The following is a 21,466-nucleotide window of genomic DNA, read 5'->3' on the forward strand; positions in this document are numbered from 1 at the left end:
CAGATGAATATTTTACCTTAGATAGACATTCCTACCAAGAACAATCTATAGGGAGTGAAAGAAGATAATCTCTACTTTCTACAATATGCAGACGAATCCGGTGGATGCAAAGCCAAAGTCTGAATGCGCCCGAAGCTGTGTGATGTGAACAGCTCCCCCACCTCTAATAAAGTAATCGATAAGTAATAGCGGAAAAGGGTCCCGCATTCCCATGTAAGACGTCAACCTGGGCCAATGACAAGTTCGGGTTATGGCAAGCTCCGCGGGACCTCCGTGTTCGCCGGGCCGCGGGCTGCCGAGCTTTAGGTGAGAGACCCGCGGCGACGTACCTGGGAGTCATAAGGTACCCGGTGACATGCTTTACCTTATGGTAACTAGGTACTTGCTTCCCATGGAAACAAGATGCATTAGCTTGCCGACCCAATAAGAGTTGACCATAAGTAAGCCTTTAGGGCAGAAGTGATATCTCATAATGAGATCTCAAAAGTATGGTTGATCTGACTGCTGTTGCTACTTGCTATTGACTCACTCCGTACTTCCATACTGCCCCGGCTACTTGGCTCTTCGGGATATCTTAACTAACCCCACCCCCGCAATTCGGCTCGGCGCTTTTTCCAACAACTTTCCCCAAGACACACGTTCGCACAAGGTGACTGTTCTGGGCCCTCGGTTTCCTCCTCCTTTTCTCCAACTCCAACCACAATACATACTCCATACACAGTCTGAAAGACCTTACCTTAGATTGCCTTGGATAAGCACACAGCAACTCCGTCATCCATCCTCCTCCAACCACATCTCACGTCCGTGACCTTCTAGGCAAGAACGCGCGCAGCCGCCCCCCTCCTCTTCCTCCTCTACCCTTGACTCCCCGCGCACGACCGCTGAACGCTTGAACGCCGCATTCTTCCTGGACCTCGCTTCCTCGTGTCGGTCATCCTTCATCCGGACCTCTAACCGGAGCTCCCGTCCACACTCAATCACACGCACACGCTTACATACTCCTCACAACATCCTAGGGATTCTTTTTACCTTACCTTCCCCCCTTTCATCCTCATCTCATTCGATCCATAGGCGCGCAGATAGAGTTGCAAACCTGCACCTCTTGCTCCCCCTCGTCCTCCTCTCCTCTTCGTCCCTCCCCCACCCCCCATCGGATAGATAAGACCGAGAAATGAGCCAAGCGGCCGCGACGGACCCCTCGCCGGCCCCAACCTCTCCTCCGTCCTTCTCCGAAGACGCTGCAGCAACCACGGGAACCAACACCAGTAATACTGCTTCTTCAACTACTACTACTACTACAACGACCACCAGTACCACCGCGACGGCGTCGCCAGCCCTGCAGCATCAGCAGCAGCTAGACGAGGCCACGCCACCGACGGATCAGGAGGTCCACGAGATCAAGACCACGCTCGCCGCTGCCGCTGCCGCCAAGGATCCGGCCGCCACCACTACTGCTGCTACTAGCCAGACGAACGACAACAAGAACACCAACGACAACGGTAACCCCAACCCAGAGGGTATCCTCATCCTCGACGACCACGAAGAGGTTACGAGCTACTGGGATGCTGGAGCCATGGCTCCCCTCAACTCAGTATCTGCGGTTAGTCACTTTCTTGATTCTCTTCGCTCCGTCTGCCTCCCCACGAACTCCCCCTTCGATGTCCATGTAGATTGGAGTTGGGGTAGATGCAACCTAGATGCAGCGTTGCAGTCATGCCCGATCTCGCTCTTTTTCATGTGTTCCTCAGCCTATCACCATTCGTGTATTATGCTTCCCCAAAGTGAAGCTATATTCTCACGCCCTGTTACCCCCCTCCTGCTCTATCTTGCTGCCCATCATCATGTCGCCGCACATCAAGCGCTGTATCACCCCGTGAACTCATGACTTGGTGCCCTCTTGGCCCTTCCTCTCCTTCCTCTCGCGCCCGCTCCCTCGCCGCCGTCTCTTGCTCATCTTCGCTGTTCTGTCTTTCCTTTCCTTTTGTTGTATTGTATCGTTTCAGTACATGAAACACCTCTGCCGGCCATGTATCTCTGCGCAAATAGGATGCTAATGCGCTCCAAGGCGGCCATCGCCCGCCTGAGACGATATGTACCGCCCGCATTCCCTCTCTGGGACAGACTCCCAGTGAGCCGCCGAGCGGCCGTTTTGATTCTACTCTACGCCGACCGCAGAGGCGACCTGCGCGTCGTCATCACGATGCGCGCGGCCAGCCTGCGGAGCTTCTCTGGGCACGCCGCCTTCCCGGGAGGCAAGGCGGATACGCTGCAAGAAACACCGTGTAAGTCGCAATACCAACGGGGTCCACCACCCACGCTGTCAACAAGTGTGTGGGCTGTATAGCTGACCACCTCGCCAGACGAAATCGCAAGAAGAGAAGCGTGGGAGGAAATCGGCCTGCCCATGGACGACGCCCGCATCCCGAAACCCTTCAAGATCGAACCCCTCTGCTACCTCCCCTACAACCTCGCCCGCACGGAACTCGTCGTCCGCCCCTGCGTCGCCTTCCTCCACGCCGACGAAGACCCGGACGAAGACGACCCGAGCCCCCTCGTCGAGGAGCGCATGATCCCGCGCCTGGACGCCAAAGAAGTCGCCGCCGTCTTCTCCGCGCCCTTTCAGAACTTCCTCCGGTCCAAGGATGCCGACCTCCCACCCTCGTCATCCAAGGTCCTCCCGCCGGGCCACTGGTACGACGGCAGCTGGATCCAGTGGAAAGAACACCCCTGGCGCGTACACAACTTTTACGTCCCCGTCGACGACCAGCGCGTCACGACGCCGGGGAACGCGATGGAGGTGGATCACCCGCAGAGCAACCTCGCCGAGAAGCTGGAGGAGGAGAAGGATAAGGAGGGCGGCGGGCGGTTCAGAGTGTGGGGTCTGACGGCGCATATGCTCGTCGACTGCGCGCGCGTCGCGTACGGGAAAAATCCCGAGTTTGAGTGTAACGAGCACTTTGGCGACGAGGAGATCATTCTGCAGGCGGAGAGGGAGGGGAGCTTGGTGGAGAAGAAGAGGAAGAGGGATGAGACGACGACGACGAGTACGAGTACGACTGCGGAGGACGGGAGGGGGGAGAAGGCGGAGCCTGCGAAGATGTGAGCTCAGCATGTAGGTGACTGAGATCCGGAAGTGGAATTCACCCAATTCTTCGAGCGTATAGTGTCGGAGAATCAGGATTCTGGGGTGTTTATACGCATCGCCCGCTATCAATATGTAGAAATCACATATATAGAGTCTGCCGCTGCAGCTAGAGCAGCCGCAGCCGTCACGATGAATGAACATTTGCTTTCGCATATTGTTTGTTTCGAGTTGCCTATTCGGGGTTCCTCTTCTCTTGCCAGACTCAACCGCCGCCGCCTGTCTTCGGCCTGTGGGGAGTCAGAAGCTAATGCTATCCAGTACCTAAATCGACGAACGCCCGTGTGGTAAGATACGCCCCTTCCACCATTGATGTCCAGAAAAAAACGAAGCTATTGTGCGAGGGGAAATGCAAAAGCATGTCTATGGTTATTGTTAGGCCACCTGGGACCTTTATGTAAGTGAGGGGAGCCCATTAATGGCATGCATTGTCCTTGGTCGAGGAGGTTGAGCTGCCGAATGCGGCGTATCCCACGAAGGCGCCGATAGCGACGGCGACCATGACCCAGCCGTTGTATGTCATGAAAACGAGCCTGTTTCTCGTCAGTCGCTTCTTCCTTGCATCGCACAGAACTTCCTTCTTCTCTCTAACTTGCGCATCTTTCGAACTCGCCTCTTTCTTCCCTCGAAAGAAAAAGCCAGTTGAACCCGAAACGGCACGCAAAACTAGAAAGGCATGGAGCATATGGGAGAGGAAATCAAAACTCACATGAGCATAAAGGCGTAAAAGTTCTGGGCGGCGTAGAGGGCGGCCTTGACGAGGTGCGCGCTCCTGCTGGCCTCTGCCTGTTCGCGTCCTGTCCATAGGAAGGGGGTTGTCTCAGTAACGGTTCCAGCGACGCCTCGAAAGACACAAGACTTCTTAGCTCATTTGTGTTCGGTATCACGTTTGATGCAAAGGGGAGTGAGGGGATGTATGCGCTCGCCCTAGGTCCACCTCTACGTCGGTCGGGAAGAGGGGCGCTTGGTTGGGGAGCGCAGCTTTCAAGGTAATGTGTATGTGCAAGATGGGAAGCATGTGGGTGGGGGATCATGGGCGAAAGGTAATTGTTTGGTATACAGAAGATGGGTATGATACAGGTTTATGTTTATGTATGTGCGATGGCGATTGCCGGGAGGAGAGAGGGTGCTTACTCGGGAGAGAGTCAACGCGCTTGTTCACAGAGTTCTCGTAACGGCGGGATGCGGCGCGGAGGGCTTCGTAGCCTGCGGCGAGTGCGACGACGAGGAGGAGCGAGATGACAAGGCCGCTGGTGGAGCGGACGTGCCATTGACGGAAGACGATGCAGAGGTTCTTGGTGTCCCAGGTGAAGAGCATCTAGAAGAGAACGCGGGTTAGCTTTGAGCTGTGCTTTCATCTTAACACTGAGCTCCGATAGGAGCGAGTTGAGGAGTAGAGGAGCTCTATGGCCGGCTCGTGGAGGGACCGCCGTGAGGGCATTCCGCGATAGTTTGAAGAGGAAGTGGTAGAGGGAGCACATGGCATGCGCAGGTATGACGGGCTATGTGAAGAAACGTACGTTCATGCTGCACCGGTCGCCCATGCCGCCTCCCATTCCGTGGCCTCCCATATCGCCGTGGTCCATGGCGGAGTGGTCCATCTTTGAGTGATCCATGTGCGCGTGGTCCATATTGATCGGTACTTGGGGTGGTTATCGAGGGAAGGCTTGGTTGTCGAAAGCTCGGTGTGGAATTTTCTAGCACGTAGATTGGGATATTGCGTGCTTCGTTCGGTACGGTTTCAAGATGGGTGATTGTTGTTGAAAAGGAGAGGTTGCGTCTGCCCAGTGCGTGGTCGGTCAGTCGGTCAGTCACCTCAGTGAGATATGCGGGACTGGGGGTATGTCGGTTCCAGAATGGATAACGGTAAGGGTACGGGTTTCGCGGGGGTGGTACCGTGGTGGTAGGGGTTCCAATGGTGTTCAGCGATCTTGTATCTGTACGGAGCGGGAGCTAGCAACGATTCGGTTGATGACTGCCGGGGACGACAAAACGGTGAAAATTGCTGAAGGATGGGAGATGGTTTTGTCGTTTGTTGCAAATGCAAAGTAATGTTTTACCGGAGAATATGTACAAGCTATCTATCCTGCACGTTCACGACTAAGGCTGAAGAAGGGGTGGCGGCCCGTGGCTTAGGGGGATGAGATGGAAACTCGCTCAAATGTGCGCAGGTTCCCAGCCTCTGAGACGGGGTGTTCCCTTCTTGCGCTGCCTCTCTACTCACCAACCAGCCAACACTTTACCTTCCAGAACCTTTAGCACGCTTGCCGCTGCTGTGTCGGTGTAGGGGAGAGGTCGGTCACAGGTTGTCCGTGTACGAATACAACAAAGAATACTCCGTACTTGAGCAAAAACTAAGCCAAACGGCGGGGAGCTGACGTGCTGGGGCTAAGGTAAGATAGCTTGTCCTCGTGAGACTCGGAGGGGCTGTTAGGAGAGACTTGAGGCGGGATGCTGGCTGGGAAAGGCCTGTAAGAGACCGTCGCGGCGGCTAAGGCGTTGACTCGTCTGAAATGTCTCTTTTTCTCTTTCCATTCTGCACACGCCCGGACCTCTCCTGCGTAGAATACTGCTTAAGCAGGCAGGGGCTAGAGCATGCAGCTTTGTAGGATGGTGATGCCCTGCACTGATGCTGTGAGACTTGCTGGAGGCGGATTGTAAGATCGAGGACCCGTGAGGCGGGTAAGTGGGCGCTGGACGAGACGGGTAGGGCGGGGCGGGTGGTCCCCCATCACACTCCTCAGACGTGCCAGGCCAGGCGTCACTTGGGACTGGCCAGGTGGCTTACCAGTGACATTCTGATGTTCTCTCTCATTGGAAATCGCACCTGGGGTGACACAATGGAGTCCTCGGAGCCTGGGACGTGTTGGTATGGCGGGGTTGTTTTTAGTGAGAGGGGTCGTAGGCCATTGTCGCCGCTCGCTCTCGGTTGCTCGGAGTCTTCAGTCTATGACCATCATTACTAACTGCCTATCGACGGCTAACTGTGCCGGTGAATCACTTCCTAGAAGCTCGTCAAGGACGAACTACAGGATGTGATTCCGACCTTCAACGTTGTGTTTGTCAGCGATGAAGATGACTTGATATTCATTTCACATCTCTCTGTAATTGTATGGAGGATTATCTTATACCTTCATAGATTGTCGGTATTTACCTTACCCGCCGCTGTGGGCGGCCCGCAACTCTCTCCAGTGGCTCCGCCGGGCCCGTCCGGAATGAGAGCTCTGGCGGCTGATAAATGCAGCCTCATCAATGAGATGTTGTAGTCATCCAAAGCCTAAATATCTCATTCGCCACGGAAGAGAAGGAGGGGATGAAATCAGCTTATCTACACCATCTCATAGCCTTACCACCCGATTTCAACTTCAGCAGCCCACAACTGTTGAATCATTGACGCCAGAGTTTTACAAAGAAGAGTTTTCATTAAAACGCGAAACAAGCTCAAGTGACTCACGACACGACAAGCAGCCATCATGCTTGGACCCCCTGTCAACCTGCCCAAGTGGTGAGTTCCAACTCATCCTATGTCACCTAGCTCTGTTTAGCATGCTATTGTGAGGCTATTCGCAACGGGGCTCAATTAATGCTAACGTCTCTCTCACGCACTCAGGCTAGAGGAAAACTCCCACCTTCTCAAACCCCCAATCAACAACTACTGCGTCTACAATGAGGACTTCACCGTTATGGTAAGCACAACAACTCAAAACTCATCCCCTTGACCCCTCGCCCCCGCCCCCACCACCACCACCATCATCATCATCATTTCTGACGCCGAGCCTTAGATCGTCGGCGGCCCCAACGCCCGAACAGACTACCACATCAACCAGACCCCCGAATGGTTCTACCAGTACAAGGGCGCAATGATGCTCAAGGTCGTCGACGAGGGCGTCTTCAAGGACGTCATCATCCGCGAGGGCGACATGTTCCTGCTCCCCGGCAACACCCCGCACAACCCCGTCCGCTTCGCCGACACGGTCGGCGTCGTGCTCGAGCAGCGACGACCGGAAGGCTCCATCGATCGCATGCGCTGGTACTGCGAGTCTTGCCGCGAGGTCGTCCACGAGGCGGCCTTCCACTGCACCGACCTCGGCACGCAGATCAAGGCTGCTGTCGAGGCGTTCAAGGCTGACGAGGGGGCGAGGACGTGTAAGAAGTGTGGTGTTGTCGCTGAGGCGGCGCCGAAGCCTGGATCGATCAAGGACCCTAACTTGGAGTGAAGTGGCCTGCGTTACATTTCGATGAGTGGATGAGCGGGTGAGAGAGAGGCACTTTGTTTCTGACGTACGCGGTGTGATCTTTCAGGTTTGGGTATTTGTTGTAGGCGAAGGCGAGCAGACGGTCTATATGATTTAAAAGTACATGTGATCATGATTGATCTAGATGATCCAGGCTGAGATGTTCACATCTCGGCCCTTTTTTTATATGAGACCCAACATGACTTTTCCGTAAAACATTGCAGATAAATCGCTCAAATCCTCCCCCTTCTCTAGATAGGTCACCTCCCATAGTTCAACATCAAAGCGACACTTACGTCTCGGCAAACTCGTACGAGCTAGGAGACTCCTCAACGGCAACCTCGATCTTGGCCTCGGCCAGCTCCTTGCCGCCGACACGGAGACCGGCGCGGATCACGTCACCGGGCACGGCCGGGCCGACACCAGCGGGGGTTCCGGTCAGGACGATGTCGCCGGCCTCGAGGGTCATGACCTTGGAGATGTCGCTCAGGATGCGGGGGATCTGGAAGAGCATGAGGTTGGTGGAGCCTTCCTGCTTGACAACGTCGTTGACCTTGAGGAAGAGCTCAATGTCGTGGGGGTCGGGGATGGCGGATTTCTTGATAATGTCGCTCATGGGCAGGAAGGTGTCGAAGCCCTTGGCGATAGACCAGGGGAGACCCTTCTTCTTGGCTTCGTTTTGGTTGTTGCGTGCCGTCATGTCAATGGCGAGGGCGTAGGCTGTCTTGTGTGTCAGTGGTTGTGAGGGTAGGAAGGGGGACGATGTGCCCCAAGTGAGTGAGACGAACCCTCAATGGCGTCGATGGCGCCCTTGTGGTCATCGGCCTTGAGATCCTTGACCTGCTTGCCGAGGATGAGGGCGAGCTCGACCTCATAGTGCATGTCGACACCCTTGGGTCTCAGCACTGGGCCGGCTCCAGGGAGGAGGATGGAGGAGGTGGGCTTCAGGAAGAAGAAGGGCTGCTTAGGGCGGGTGTTGTTGAGCTCCTTGACGTGATCGCTGTGGATTGGTTGTTAGTCCTCTCTTCTGTTCCCTGTGCCTGCATCTCATGTTTGTGAGAGTCGAGGGGCAGGTGACGAATCACTCACGCATAGTTGCGGCCAATGCACATGACCTTACCGGCCCTCTTCAATGAGGCGGCGGTAGCCATTGAGCGTCTGAAAACCATGGACATCTTGAAGGTTATGATTTGCGTCTCCTCGAGTTACAGATTTTTGAAAGATTCAAGGTCTGTTGATTTATGAGAAGGCGTGAGGTTGATAACGAGCTTCGGAAAGGATGCCGAAGCGATGCCGGAGCCAGTGTCGGATTCTCCGAATAACCGGGGAACGCAGGCCTGGGAGACTCGAGGATGCTTAGTCAGATTTTATACTGGTTGGAAAGTTGGGTGCGTCGGGAGACCTGCCGGCACTAAGCACGGAGGCTTGCCAATCTGGTCAAGGCGATTCGGAGGACGGATGCGTCAATCGGCGGCAACCATTGAAGCTTGCATACCTATAAGAAGGGCCTGTGCAGAAAGCAGTCCAATGCACGCGAGATCTGGCAGTCTGGAAACTGACTGGATTGGATTGAAGCTGGCCTCGATTGGACGGGATCAACTTGAAGCTTCGGGGGAGACACTTCCCGCCCAACCGGCCGGGGAGAGCAGGCGACAGATGTTCCAGCAGTCGCATGAGTGGCCAGAAGACAGCGGGGACAAGGAAGGGCCTGGGGTGCTCAATGTGGCTGAAATGGCCCAGTGTGGGGGAAGGTGCCCTGTGTCTCTCACCCCGCTTCCTTCCTTCCCTCCAGCTCGGTTTCGTGGATTTGATCATCGACTTGGACTAAAGTCAAGGTACCTACCGACCTAGGTACCTTCACCTGGGAAGACAAAGTTGAAAGTGACAGACCATTGCACCGGACCCGATGGACTGGCCAAGGAAAGGCTCAAGAAGGACACTTCTCTGCTACCATCTGTCACTTGGAACTGTTCCTTTACCTTGTCTCCGGCGGGGTAGACGTTGATGTCTTTGATCTTTCCCCATATTCCCGTACGGAGTAGGTACTCTACTGTGATATACGTATCGTCACTACGTACCCCATGCCATAGGGCACACCTCACACCTCACATTTCAAGGTGGCATTCCTCCTACATCAAGTCACCTTCCACACGCAGCCTGATCACTGCTGCCAAATTTGTTTATCAACATCACTACGCGGTGAATACCTGCCCTTTTCCTATTCATCATCACACCTTAGCAAAAACATACACACACACAAACACACAACCGCGCAGCCCTTAACACTAGCTCACGCACCCTCCGCTCTGTCCCTTCTCCCCTCCCCTCTGACATCTCTCACAGACCCGACACAAAGAGCCTTACTGTCAGGCACTTGTGGCCAGTGGTACCTGGCCTTAAGAGTCAAAAAGTCTCCTTAGCCTTGGCCTGGAATGACGGCGTCGGTGGGTTTTACCTTATGCCCCATGCTATGATGCTCCATGTCTATTCCCTGCCCAGATCCACCCACTTTCACTCTCCTCTCGGCCAAATTCACCGCTAACTACCTGCATCCACTTCTAGCCCGTTAATCAACACTGCATTGTTAATTGACAGCATTCTCCATTCTACGCACTACACGACACGAGACCACCAACAACGAGAATCCGCAGACCCAATACTAAAAGTCGCCATGGAGAGCCTCCAGCTGGCGCAGATGCTTGCCGACCTGAGCAGCCTCAACGCAGCCGTTTGTTTCCCTTATTCCCTACTCTCTACAATTGTTGATTCTCGTCCCGGTCGCATTCTCTGACTCGCCCATGTAACTCCCTCTGCGATGCGATGCGCTGGGCGCTTCGGCGGCTGCAGGGGCTCATGGGAAGAAAGGAGATCCGCAATAAACTTTTCCTCAACTCACCCATCTGCCCTATCTACAGAAGTGCTGATGACCTCATTCCAACACAGGAACCCAACGCGGCAGCCGCTCTTGTCACCGCAAACAAGGCCATCCAGACAGTTGAGAAGACCAGCGCCAACCCCGCCGCCCCCGGACTGCCCAGGCGGCCCACCGATGAACTCCGCCGCGTTCACACGCACAGTTCCCAGACCTCGCGGACAGGCACAGGCACCGCTTCGCCCGCCCGTGTCGACAAGTTTGGCCGTCGCATCATGATGAGCCCGCCCGCCTTGTCGCGCTCCAACTCGGCCCAGGGCTCCATCCCCGGCACGCCCAAGAGGGACTCTGATGTACGAAGCACTACCACCAACACCTTGCAGCACCAACAACAACCACTACTTGGAACGGGACAGAGAGCTTACATGATGGGTGATGAACAGGCCGAAGATGATATGGACCGCGCGTCGACCCTGATGGCACTGTACGAGATCCGCGCGAAGCTCAAGCAGCAGGACAACAGCAGCCTCATGAAGGCCCGAGAGAAGATTGCCGACCTCGCGGCGCGGCAGCAGCAGACGACAGCGACGTCTGGCAAGAAGGAGCCCGAGAAGATTACGTCCCGGTTCACATTCCCCAAATAAGCGAGGGGTTTCTTTTCAAGTACACGCATACCTTTTTCAACATAAGCGGCGGTACGGCGTTTGGGAGTGTGGACTCGGTGTGGTTTCATTTTCGACAAAGTCCGGCATGAGGGATACTAAAAGTCACGACGAATCGGTGTTTACGGGTCACGAGCGGTTCTCAGTGGGACGCTGAGCATGTCCATTTTTGCGATTTTTGTTTTGAGACCTGCAGCGGTCACTTGGGATTTTGCCATCAGGCCACGACGCATGTTTGTTCCTCATCCTTCCTCTGGCTATTGAAGGACTGGGGAAAAGGTCAGGGATCACATGGGGAAAATGTGAGGGCCAGGGCCGAGTCCGGAGGCAAATCCGGGGTTCCGTTTATTCGTCGACCGGCTGTGTTTCACAGCGCTTGTCGGAATCATGCCCTCACTCGGTGAACAGCGCTGAGGGGTCCGTATGTCCGTAGAGAGACTACACTTTTTTGATGTCAAGAGCGTACCTCGAATCCCAACAAGTCTTTCCTGAAGTTTTTAGAGTGAAGATATCTAAAGACATGTGCCGTTTTACAAAAATCACTGTCGAGATGAAGTCAAAAAAACAGGCCGTTGATCGCCTAGGCCAGGTTTGTGTTGCCGCAGTGTCGCGGAAATTTTCAGGTGACGGAGCGGTTTGAGACAGTCCCAAGTGCGCGGCAAGCTGGCTGACATACCGAGAGAGAGTTGTGCCCAGATGTTTTGGAAACAGTCTTGGCGATGAGCAGCGGAGTGCAGTCGATCGAGCCCCGGGTCGAGTTGCTCGCATGATAATGAGACCAGGCAGTGAGGCACTCCACATGGCGGGATGGACCATTGGTCCTTTGCCGGCTGGTCTATTTTGTTCAGAGGGATTACAGTGTATTTGTTGCCTTATTCCAAGGGAAAGTTTCAAGAGAAGGGAGGCTGCTCGTCATAGGGACAAATTCACGAAAATTGTCGAAGAAGCTCGAGAGAAGCTGACTGCTGTTTGCGGCGAGGTGGATCTCAGCATTAGGGTGATCCGGATGGTAAGGTCCCTTAAGGTAGTGGGGTCACCGGCGTTGGGCGGAGCGAGGTGGGGAGGGGAGAGCGGCCGCACCACCTCAGCGTCAGTAGCCAGCCAGTGCGGCGGTGCCTTCAACTCTGCTGTCCAAGTACTCCATAGCTCCCGTTTCTTCCAGAACATCCGGGGTTCGCGAGTCGCGGGTGACCGGGTTCTTTAGAGTTGTGTCTGGCAGTGGCACGCGTGGGGTGACTGGTGAGCGAGGGCAGACACGCCAGCTGAAAGCAGAGGAACTGAACGCAAAGGTCTGTTCTAGCTTCTCCCTGTGGTTCACGATGTACCGCAAGCTCAGGTAAGGTAGATCATGATCGAAAGATATCGGTCTGCTGCGGTGTGAGCTCAGCTTCCCTTGCCCGGATCCACCCCCGGTATGTCGCCGCCGGGGAGGCCGGCCCTTGGAAATACCAGAGAGAAACCGCAACCGAATATTGAAGAAACCGCAGTGCCGCGAAAAAACTGAGGGGAGCCCAGGGCAGCGGCGACTGCAAAATGGATGACAAAATGATTGCCATGCTAAGAATGAGTAAACGAGAGAAACACAACGAGTAAATGACAAATAGGACAATGTTTTTTGTGGAAACTTGCTGGAATAAGCTCGCGAGGCGTGCACCGCCCAGTTTGCTCGGTGGGGATGGTGTTGGTTGTGGTGAACAACAACTCAACTCTCAGAGGGCCGCCGTGAAGGCCGCATGCTATTGAGGCACGTTAGGCTTTTTGGTGAGCAATGATTCCAATTCCCAGCGGCGGTTCGCTGGGGGGAAAGGCTATTTACTGAACCTCACCACAGGTATCTTAGTTGGAGAGGTCACGCTACCGCGGCATCGCCACGGCCCACAGGTGAACGAGGAACCCTTGGGAGGAGGATGCGGTTGATGGGCCCGCGGCAAAATGTACCACTGTTGGATGAGGGGAGGCGCGCAATCATTGAATGGAGACGGCCAAGCCTCGCTCGTGCCGGTGATGTCAGGCGCCGCCTTGAAGCCCCATTCTTTCTTTTTTTGCTCAGGTTCTTCTGCTTCTTGTCTTGTTCGTTTACCGGAACGGTGTGAGGCGCTTTTGCGATTCGTTCACGAAGTCCATGGTACCACGGTTATTCACCTTGTGGGCTAGTGGGCGTTGGCCGGGCCTCTCTGGCTGACGAGAGGGCGAGAGGGCGAACACAGCCACATTCGATGCCGGAGCCCAGATGACTCGATAAGAACTCTTGCCGGGCGACGTGATGGGTTATTGGATAGTTTGGAACTGGGTGAACTATAGTGTATTGGGCCCTTGATGGCCTGAGGAAGAGGAGAGGATCCGCGGTGGCCAGTTGGTACCTTGCATGGGGCTTTGATGGGTTCGTGTCTTGGAGGAGGACCGTTAGCTTCTTGGTGAAGTTGGTGAGCGTCCGCGCGAGAGAGAGATACGTATACTAGATTCAGACGAAAAAGCACCCCGTCCAAACAAAACATCGGAGGGAACGGAGGGAAAACTAACCGTCCGGGAGGCCCCATTCATTCGAATCACTGGAGATGCCTGGTGGTGACTCGGCGGTAGAGTGTGGTCGGAGAGGACTTTCGTTGCTGAGGGCTGACAATGGAAGTACAATCATTGTACCTAATTCCAATTCCATACCACCCATGATGAGTCCATCCGTAAGGCAAGCACGGCAAGGTAAGTAAGGTAGGCCTGTTAGCCTATAGGTGCCTCATGACTGGTGACGGTGGTGAATCGTGAGTGGCCAGGCTCTGAGGAAGGTGTGGGCATCACTGGAAGCTTCGCCGGGGGACCAAGTGTGCGAAGTCTGGGCAGAGGAGGGAGGCCACGCAATGGCTTTGGGGCCAAGTGACTGCCCAGCCTCCAAGACGTCGCTTTTGTCTGGCGACGGTTTGCTTGGCTTTCTTCATCACGCCGTCGGGCGAAATATAACTTGGATCCCTCTTTCCCCCTCTTCCTCGTACCCCCGTCTGATTTTTTCTCAAGAGCCTTTTCCATCAATCAACCTTGTACTTAATCAAAAACCTAAACGTCTTGACTCTCTCTTCTGGCGCTTCGCTGCTGCCTTCCTACATTGCGGATACGGATACATAACAGAAACCATCCAAATTCTTATTTGATTAATTCAACCTTGGACTGTCTCGCATTGCACTCTAAATAGGCCGCAATCCTCCCACCCAAACCTACCTACGCTACCTATTCTCTACGGGTACAACTCACCTTAATTTTTGTGCATTGCACTGCACTGCACCACCGAGAGCTCTAGACCGGATCTCGCCCATTCTGACAGGAGGTCAAAAGCCATCACGTCATTGAACATCACTCGCCATCTTCCCTCCCCGCCAACGAAAAGCATAGCAAACGCCACGCAGAAGTGAGCTCTTGGGTTCTTCTGAAGCACGGACAAGAAATACAATAGTCGGACGAAGCTTCTCCCCAGACAGCTCCTCCTGCCGTTTACATCTCGTCTTTTCTTTATTCGTCGCACCAGAACCCTGTCCGCCAACGATAGCATAAGAAGTTTGGTATACCACTGAGAGGCCAACCTTTTCCATACCTTCAACATCGAGGGTCACGAACAAGAAACTTCCCGTCCAGCGACAACATCACAGTCATCAAGATGGCGGACGCTGTAGGCAATGTTCACATTCTGCCCTTTCCCATCGACTCACTCGACAAGAGGTAAGCCTTCTCTTTCCTTCCTCCCCTTATTGCATGCCATCCGAAATGGATCTGCGAGACCCTGCATACATCATACCCCCCGGCGATGCCCTCCGGACGCTAACGTCAATCTCGCAGACAATTCTACTGCAGCTCCGGTCAAGTCTACAGAAACGGAGCATGCTATGAACGCGGCGCATGGTACTGGTGGGGACGCTGGGTTCTCGCCGCCGTCGTCGTCGGCATCGCACTTCTGATCCTCATCTTGTTAGGGTACTCCCCCAGTGCTATTTCCCGTCTTCTGGCACGACCTCCCATTGCGTGCGTTCATCATGGCTAACCGATGTTTTTTGTGATGTAGCTGCATGAACTCCCGCCGTCGCAGAAAGCGCGGTGTCCAGCCCTTCTACGGCACCGGATGGATGAGCAACAACAATAAGCACAATCAGCAGGGCACCTACGCCTACAACCAGCCGTACAATGGCCAGCAGCAAGGATACACAGGCTACCCCCAGCAGGGCGGAGCCTACCAGAACCCGCCTCCTGCTTACGGGCCCGCGCAGCAGCAACCTCAGTACACTGGCACCACGTTCAACCCAAACGATGGATACTACGGCGGTCACAACGAGGGTATTCACCTGCAGCAGCCGCAAAACGCCTACCAGCGGGATTCTTACGTCCCGCCTGCTGGCCCGCCGCCCGGAAAGTAGATGGATGATGACGATGAAAGATAATGGGGCTTGGGTTCCGAAGGCGTGGAAGGGTTGATGCGGAGAGGCATGAAACTTCTTTGACTGTCATGAGTACGACGACTTGCGAACACACAGATGATACCTTGATTGCGAAACAACCCGATTAGGCGTTGGCAGGTTTTCTTTGGAAGGACTTTTACGATGATAGGGGCCAAGAGGGAAGGAATATGGGGGCCAGCCAATATGTATGATGATGATGATATTCGGGGTTGAGCCTGGCCTGGAGAAAGAATCGAGAAAGCTCTGGAACTATGACTCCATAGTAAACTTCAATATTGTTGATGCTTTCATGGCCACAATCAAATTTTCGAGACTGGTGACGACATGTGAAAGATTTCTACCCTTGACGGACCTGTCCCTCAATATATGTCAATATACTTAGGAACGCGACATCTGCCATGATCCACGAAGTCATTCAAAGACTGAACGATCAACGCAAGGTCGTTGGGCTTGACCATCGCACAGGTCAAGTTGCTAGCATAGCTCTTACATCAGACGAGCCCTGCGTTGTGCTGGGCTGCGGCCGTGAAGTCAATTATCCTTCTGGACGTCCAGACGGTCTTCCTTTGGGACGTGCGTGTCGGTGCCACTGCCCAGAGCTTCTACTCTCGACGTCCCAGGACAGAGCGCCTCCTCTGACGAAGATCGACTACTTGGAGCAGCGAGAGTAAGATTTCGAGCTATCGCAAGCGGTCTCTCGAACCACGGTGGCGTCCGTTCCTGATCCTACTCGCTGTCCCATCGCTACTCTTCCGCGCTTCCAGGCGTTTCGTGGGGTCCTCTAGTCAATTAGCTCGACCCTGACGTTCATTTCAAGCTGGTGAGGTTGGGGGCCATGAATTGTTCTCGAAGCCAGCGACGGCGGTCTTTCTGAGACAAGAAGGAGAATCCGTCTCCGAGATGCCCTGTCCATTGTCGAGTCTGCAGTATCCTGGTCATGTCCGGAGCTCTGCAGCCGTCTCGGCCGAGTTGATGCAACTCTGCACATCACATGGGTGCTGAATGTGGCGAGTGGTTGTGGCTGAGTAGAACGCTGGTGTGGCTGGAAATAACCATTGGCTTTTTACGTATTCCCGTCATAACCGAGCGCGAGGGAAGGCAGCAAGGGGTGCCCGCTGTCACGGGGGTTGCGACCCAGACGCTTTGGCCAATGCCAAGTCGTAATGTGCTGTACGTATGCCTGAGGACGACAAGAGCACCATGTTTCATCATGTTGACTCTGCATGCTGCTAACTGGTGGTCCCTCGGCCCCAGGTTGTCTCGTTTTCAATACGGAAATGCTCCGTACGGTTGGTGCAGTTGGGTGGCGGGCACGCGCGGCGGCGGCAGACCAGACACGCTGCAAGTCAATACTCGCTAACTAATACCTTATGTGCTTACCTTACTTTAGTTAGTATCTTGATTTATCGGCCGGGGGAGAGGAGACTTGAGGGACGGCTCATCGGCGCAATCAAGATTGGGGTCGACGAATCCAAAATCATTTCCGAACCGACCCCTGAACGAACTTCATGAGGGAAAAAGCGGCACTTGCGCGATTACAAGGGGACTTGCCAGACAGCCGTTTTGGAGTTGAGGTGGAAGTGGACACGGGCGTTGGGTGTTGGCGTTGCAGACAGGCAGGCAGGCAGGCAGAAAAGAGAATGCGAGGCCAAGCAGCAGCAGCGCAGCATTGCAGCATTGCAGTGATTTGACTGAACAAGCCGCAGCAAAAAGCAAAGCAGAAGGGGGGACGGGAAGTCAGGAACCGCTTCCCCCACTCAAGTTCGTCTGAGCAGGGATCTTCAGTCCGCTAGAGTGTGGCATGGCGCTCGATCGCAATTCGAATTTCCCTCTGGAAATCTCCCTGTGCTCAGGTCGCGGCGTCCCGTCGCGCTCGCTCTCTCTTAGGTACCTTACCTCAGCTCAGTCTGTCAAACAGGGAGAATGGAAAGGTGCTGATGTTTCTACCGCTGCTCCTTGATCCTTTCCACCACTACCAGTGACCACCTGGGCTGCCTGACTGCCACTTTTGATCGTCCCCCTCGTGGCTTTCCCGGCAAAGTAACTCTGTGTGCGTCACGCCAATCTTTTCCCCTTCCTTCTTCCTTTTCCCACACCTCGTTGCAAATCCTCCTCTCGTTTTGCTGCTCTTCTGACCTTTTGGTCAAGGGAAACAAATCCTCACGTCTTCTTCATCCCATCTACGGCGGCCTCTTGTCACTCTCTTTCTTGACAACCTCCCGAGGTGCATATTCCTCCGACAACCCGGCAGACTGCGTCCTGTGCCGTTTCGCTCCTTTTTCGTTCCGTCTCATCTCCTTGGCCATTCCCGAGGCTGTTTGACGGTCCTCCTCGTGTCTCTCATTTTTACCTTTTTTCGTTCGTTCTCTTCGCGAAGCAGAAGAGCAGAATTCCAGCTCAAAAGTCATTCCTTAAGCAAGCCATACGAATACCGGTACTCCGCCTCTCTCGCCGCCACTTTGGGATTTATTTATCCTCAACACGTCTCACGAAAACGACCACCCCTCAGCTACAGCCTCCCTTCTACCTGGGATAACCGTGTCTCTCGACAGCTTGGACACGAATTGCGACCCACCCCTTTTCTCAATACTCGCACCCAGCAGCGTCACCAAGCAATAAGACCAAGACACCCAATCTGTTGGCCACGGATCGCCTATTTTTCGGGGTCATCCTGTTGGACCTTGCCGTGCTTGCTGACTTGCACCGCCCAGTTTCAGTGCCATTTTGAGACGAAAGCCTCTGGGCTTTTTGCTCGTTTGTCGCTACCATTCGCTACAACGTCCCCTACCACCTGTTCACCAACCCACCCACGCAAGGGGGCGAACGCTTTGCCCTCCCATAGGCAGTGACGACAGAAGAAGACTTGCATTCATTTACCGGCAGTACAGCGGCACTACTCATTTCGGTTCTTATCCTCTGAGGCTCTCGAGGTTCGACCTTTTTTTGGTTCACGCCTACCACTTACTTTCCTTTGCCATCTTGACTTCAAGTGAGATCGTTTTGCGCGAATCCGGCCGCCCGTTACACCTGCACGACGACGTTCTCTTGTACCACGAAGCGGCTCGCCTTATCCCCCAACGGTCCGCCGATCACCGTTCAAGCCGATTAAACGACGAAACATCGAGCCCATGAGATGATGGAGCTATAGTCCGCTTCTATTTCCGCAGATCAATCCCCCTCGACCAACCAAGCTCGACGTACCCAAATTTTGTGGGTATTTCGCCGAGAATCACGTTCTTTGTCGGAGGAAAAGCAAAACAAAATCATCTAAAATGCCTTCGATCGATGTCGCCATGGCGAGGAGTCTCCGAGGAGGAGTGTGGGGATCAGTGGTGTCGAGCATGGCCGCGGACATTCAGAGTCGCGGAATTACAGACACAGTACAGAGCGCCGGAAACTCGATCAACGATGTGAAGACGGCGCTGTCAAGTTGGGACAATTGCATGTCCGTTAATTTCTGCAAGTAGGTTTCGGTCACGACCTCACTTGAATTCCGACATACTAACTTGCGCAGGTGGCCCGTCATTGGGATCATGATCTTCGGAGGCCTGATCATTTTCTCTATCGTATGGTGCATCATCCGGTGCGCTTGCTGCGGTCTGTCGTGCTGCTGTCAGTGTTGCTACTGCTTGAAGTGCTGTGGTAACTGCTGCGGTTGCTGCGACACCCCCAAGGGAACACCTCACAAGCACCTCGACGACAGTTCGTATGGACCGAACAATCAGGGATATAAATCCCAGGCGCCCATGGCTCCCTTTTACAACAATGCCAGCACCGCGCCTGCACACCAGGCGAATTCAACAGCACCCGTGGCTTCCGGAGCCGCGGCGCCGCCTCAGTATGCTGAATTCGAAGTCAGCAAATCAGGTGCCAATCCGGCAGACGCCGATTCACTTCCCGCGATGCCCAGTTGGGAGGGTGCAGGCTCGAAGAAGGTGGCACTTGAGGAGGAGGTGGAGCTCGAACAGATGAACAAACCGGCTGTATCACCGAACCCGAACGGACAGAACATGCCTCTCATGGCACCCAACGCCATGTCCCATCCGAACAGCCCCATGCCGGGTGACAGGAGCCCTTATGGCCAAAATTCTCAGGCCGGGCCCAGCGGTTACTTCACCAACGCCAATCAGCCTGCGGGTCCCTACGAAATGGCAGGCAACGGCTACAGTGATGGAGCATACGGACAGTCAGCGTCTTCTTTCGGGGTAGACCAAGGATATGGAAATGGGGCTATCGCTGCCGGAGGTATGGCGATGCAGGGCAGAGGTACACCTCACCAAGATTTCAACAATAATGGCTACGGGCCCCAGAGAGGTCAGACCTACCCCCGTCCTCAGCAAGAATTCGATCAGGGTTTCGGCAACAGCTACGAGCAGGGAGGCTACGGCATGGGCCGTCCTCCCCGGAACGGCCCCAGCCCGGCACCGATACCCCGAAGCTTCACAGCACCACCTCGCGATGGACCTAGTCCCGCCCCGGCTGGATATCGCCGCTCTCCTGGTCCTCAAGCCGGCGGTTACCGCGGCCCTCCACCCCCTCCCAGCGACTACCGGCGATCCCCCGCGCCTCAAAACGACTACGGCTTTGACCAGAAGAATCAGCAAGGCCAGTTCCTCAATGAGAACTATGGTCGTCCCCAGTACGGAGCAAACTCGCGTCAACCCTCTTCAGAGTCGACTCGCCCTCTTGCTCCTCAGCGCAGCTACACTGGCGACCAAAGCATGGCATCTCCGGATCTGCATGACTCTGGCGGCTTTGACTTCAGCTCTGGCTACAGTCGTCCCCAACAATACAACTACAACCGCGGTCCGAGCGGTGGCAACCAACATATCGAGGACGAAGACGAACAGCGACCTCCGCAAAGCAGCGGCGGCACCTATCCAGGATACAAGGCGTACCAGCCAACAAAGGATGGCTGGAGTGGCGTCTGAGCGAAATGACAACAATAACGACAGAAGGAAAAGAGCACATGCACACCTGCCCAAGAGCACCAACAGCTCCCTGCACTGGGGGCGACTTCTATTTAAAGACTAATGCAGTCAGAAGTTCATTCGAGGCGGCGTTACTTTGAGTTTCTGATAAAGGTGTGCCTTGGATGGTTAATCCTTGCCTATTACATGCAAAACTACTGGACGTTTGTTTGGAAACACCCAAAAAAGAGATGCGGTTTTTCGGGGGCCTTTTGGAGTTTCGGGCATACAAAGAGCCACTGTTTTTTCAACCCATGACCGAGGAGCAAATCGGAGCTGTATAATGACCACGGTCAAAGATTTTGTTTGATTGGATTTTCAATTGTCAGACTTTTTTTATTCTTCATGTTTACAAGGCTCGCATTGGCGCGGCATTCTCAGATTCTCTGTTTGGCCCTTTCTTTTGCATCTTCTTCGAGTGGCAATGGCCAACCACATGGCAAGGTTCTTCTTACTTGGCGATGGACGAGCCGCAGGCTGGCGACGTACTTTGATGCCATGTCATCCAGTTTCGGATGATTTAGAGTTTGGGGCTGTGTGTGGAGGATATGACTCTGCGTGGAAGTCGCAGTGTTGAAGATGACAGGGGAGTGGGCGGCTGAGGAGACGAAGCTGGGTGTTAGGTGAATAGCACTGATCCAGCTGGCTTGAAGTAGTTGTGCTTGGCTAGAAGAAGCCTTTCAATCGGGCTTTTCGCTGATAGCATGGTGGACGAATACCAAAAACTTCCCGATACAAAGATTGATGAAGTGCCATGTGATGGTCATGGAAGTGAGGTGGATTGCCTAGATCCATCCACCTGCTTGCCTCAATCTATGTGTACGCTTCATCAACGACAGCCACCAGTACTCATGAGTCCGGTAGGCGACCATGATCCAACGTATTCGATTGATCAAGCAAGCTCGGTTCAAATAGTCATTGAAGCGCTTATTCTGCGCTCAAGCGCTTGTCCACCAACCCACTGCTAAGAGAGTTGACTTTCCTTCGCTCACTAACCCGGGGGCCGGCCCGGCCTGCATACAACCCCCCCGGCTCGTCTCCCTCCCCGGTCGTGTCGTTCCATAGCGCGGCCAGAGTGGAAAAAGATTAGCGGGCCCTCTGCAGAAAACGCCGCTTCACATTCCCGATTTGACAGCTGCAATTTGCAGACGT

General features: G+C 54.5%; 7 protein-coding genes across 7 annotated transcripts; 5 read left to right on the forward strand and 2 right to left on the reverse strand.

The window, feature by feature from the left end:
* Positions 1-1,171: 1,171 nt before the first annotated feature.
* On the forward strand, positions 1,172-3,103 carry CABS01_04354 (NUDIX domain-containing protein; the record flags this gene model as incomplete). The annotated part of the gene is made up of 3 exons (XM_060537725.1): positions 1,172-1,600; positions 2,066-2,282; positions 2,361-3,103. The coding sequence occupies 3 exons, from the start codon at positions 1,172-1,174 to the stop codon at positions 3,101-3,103; spliced, it is 1,389 nt and encodes a 462-aa protein (XP_060390570.1).
* A 454-nt stretch (positions 3,104-3,557) lies between these two features.
* On the reverse strand, positions 3,558-4,773 carry CABS01_04355 (ctr copper transporter; the record flags this gene model as incomplete). Its single annotated transcript, XM_060537726.1, has 4 exons — positions 3,558-3,675; positions 3,852-3,939; positions 4,277-4,460; positions 4,663-4,773. 4 exons carry the CDS (start codon positions 4,771-4,773, stop codon positions 3,558-3,560), a joined length of 501 nt encoding a protein of 166 aa, XP_060390571.1.
* A 1,842-nt stretch (positions 4,774-6,615) lies between these two features.
* CABS01_04356 (3-hydroxyanthranilate 3,4-dioxygenase) lies at positions 6,616-7,359 on the forward strand (the record flags this gene model as incomplete). The annotated part of the gene is made up of 3 exons (XM_060537727.1): positions 6,616-6,647; positions 6,753-6,828; positions 6,925-7,359. The coding sequence occupies 3 exons, from the start codon at positions 6,616-6,618 to the stop codon at positions 7,357-7,359; spliced, it is 543 nt and encodes a 180-aa protein (XP_060390572.1).
* Positions 7,360-7,669: 310 nt separating this feature from the next.
* On the reverse strand, positions 7,670-8,552 carry CABS01_04357 (fumarylacetoacetate hydrolase; the record flags this gene model as incomplete). Its single annotated transcript, XM_060537728.1, has 3 exons — positions 7,670-8,097; positions 8,166-8,377; positions 8,467-8,552. 3 exons carry the CDS (start codon positions 8,550-8,552, stop codon positions 7,670-7,672), a joined length of 726 nt encoding a protein of 241 aa, XP_060390573.1.
* A 1,496-nt stretch (positions 8,553-10,048) lies between these two features.
* On the forward strand, positions 10,049-10,893 carry CABS01_04358 (uncharacterized protein; the record flags this gene model as incomplete). The annotated part of the gene is made up of 2 exons (XM_060537729.1): positions 10,049-10,105; positions 10,321-10,893. 2 exons carry the CDS (start codon positions 10,049-10,051, stop codon positions 10,891-10,893), a joined length of 630 nt encoding a protein of 209 aa, XP_060390574.1.
* Positions 10,894-14,551: 3,658 nt separating this feature from the next.
* On the forward strand, positions 14,552-15,302 carry CABS01_04359 (uncharacterized protein; the record flags this gene model as incomplete). Its single annotated transcript, XM_060537730.1, has 3 exons — positions 14,552-14,613; positions 14,731-14,865; positions 14,954-15,302. 3 exons carry the CDS (start codon positions 14,552-14,554, stop codon positions 15,300-15,302), a joined length of 546 nt encoding a protein of 181 aa, XP_060390575.1.
* Positions 15,303-18,616: 3,314 nt separating this feature from the next.
* CABS01_04360 (uncharacterized protein) lies at positions 18,617-20,275 on the forward strand (the record flags this gene model as incomplete). The annotated part of the gene is made up of 2 exons (XM_060537731.1): positions 18,617-18,807; positions 18,859-20,275. The coding sequence occupies 2 exons, from the start codon at positions 18,617-18,619 to the stop codon at positions 20,273-20,275; spliced, it is 1,608 nt and encodes a 535-aa protein (XP_060390576.1).
* Between the last annotated feature and the right edge of the window lie 1,191 nt (positions 20,276-21,466).

The sequence above is a fragment of the Colletotrichum abscissum genome (assembly GCF_030869225.1).
Source record: "Colletotrichum abscissum strain IMI 504890 chromosome Unknown Scaffold_8.1, whole genome shotgun sequence".
Classification (NCBI taxonomy): Eukaryota; Fungi; Ascomycota; class Sordariomycetes; order Glomerellales; family Glomerellaceae; genus Colletotrichum; species Colletotrichum abscissum.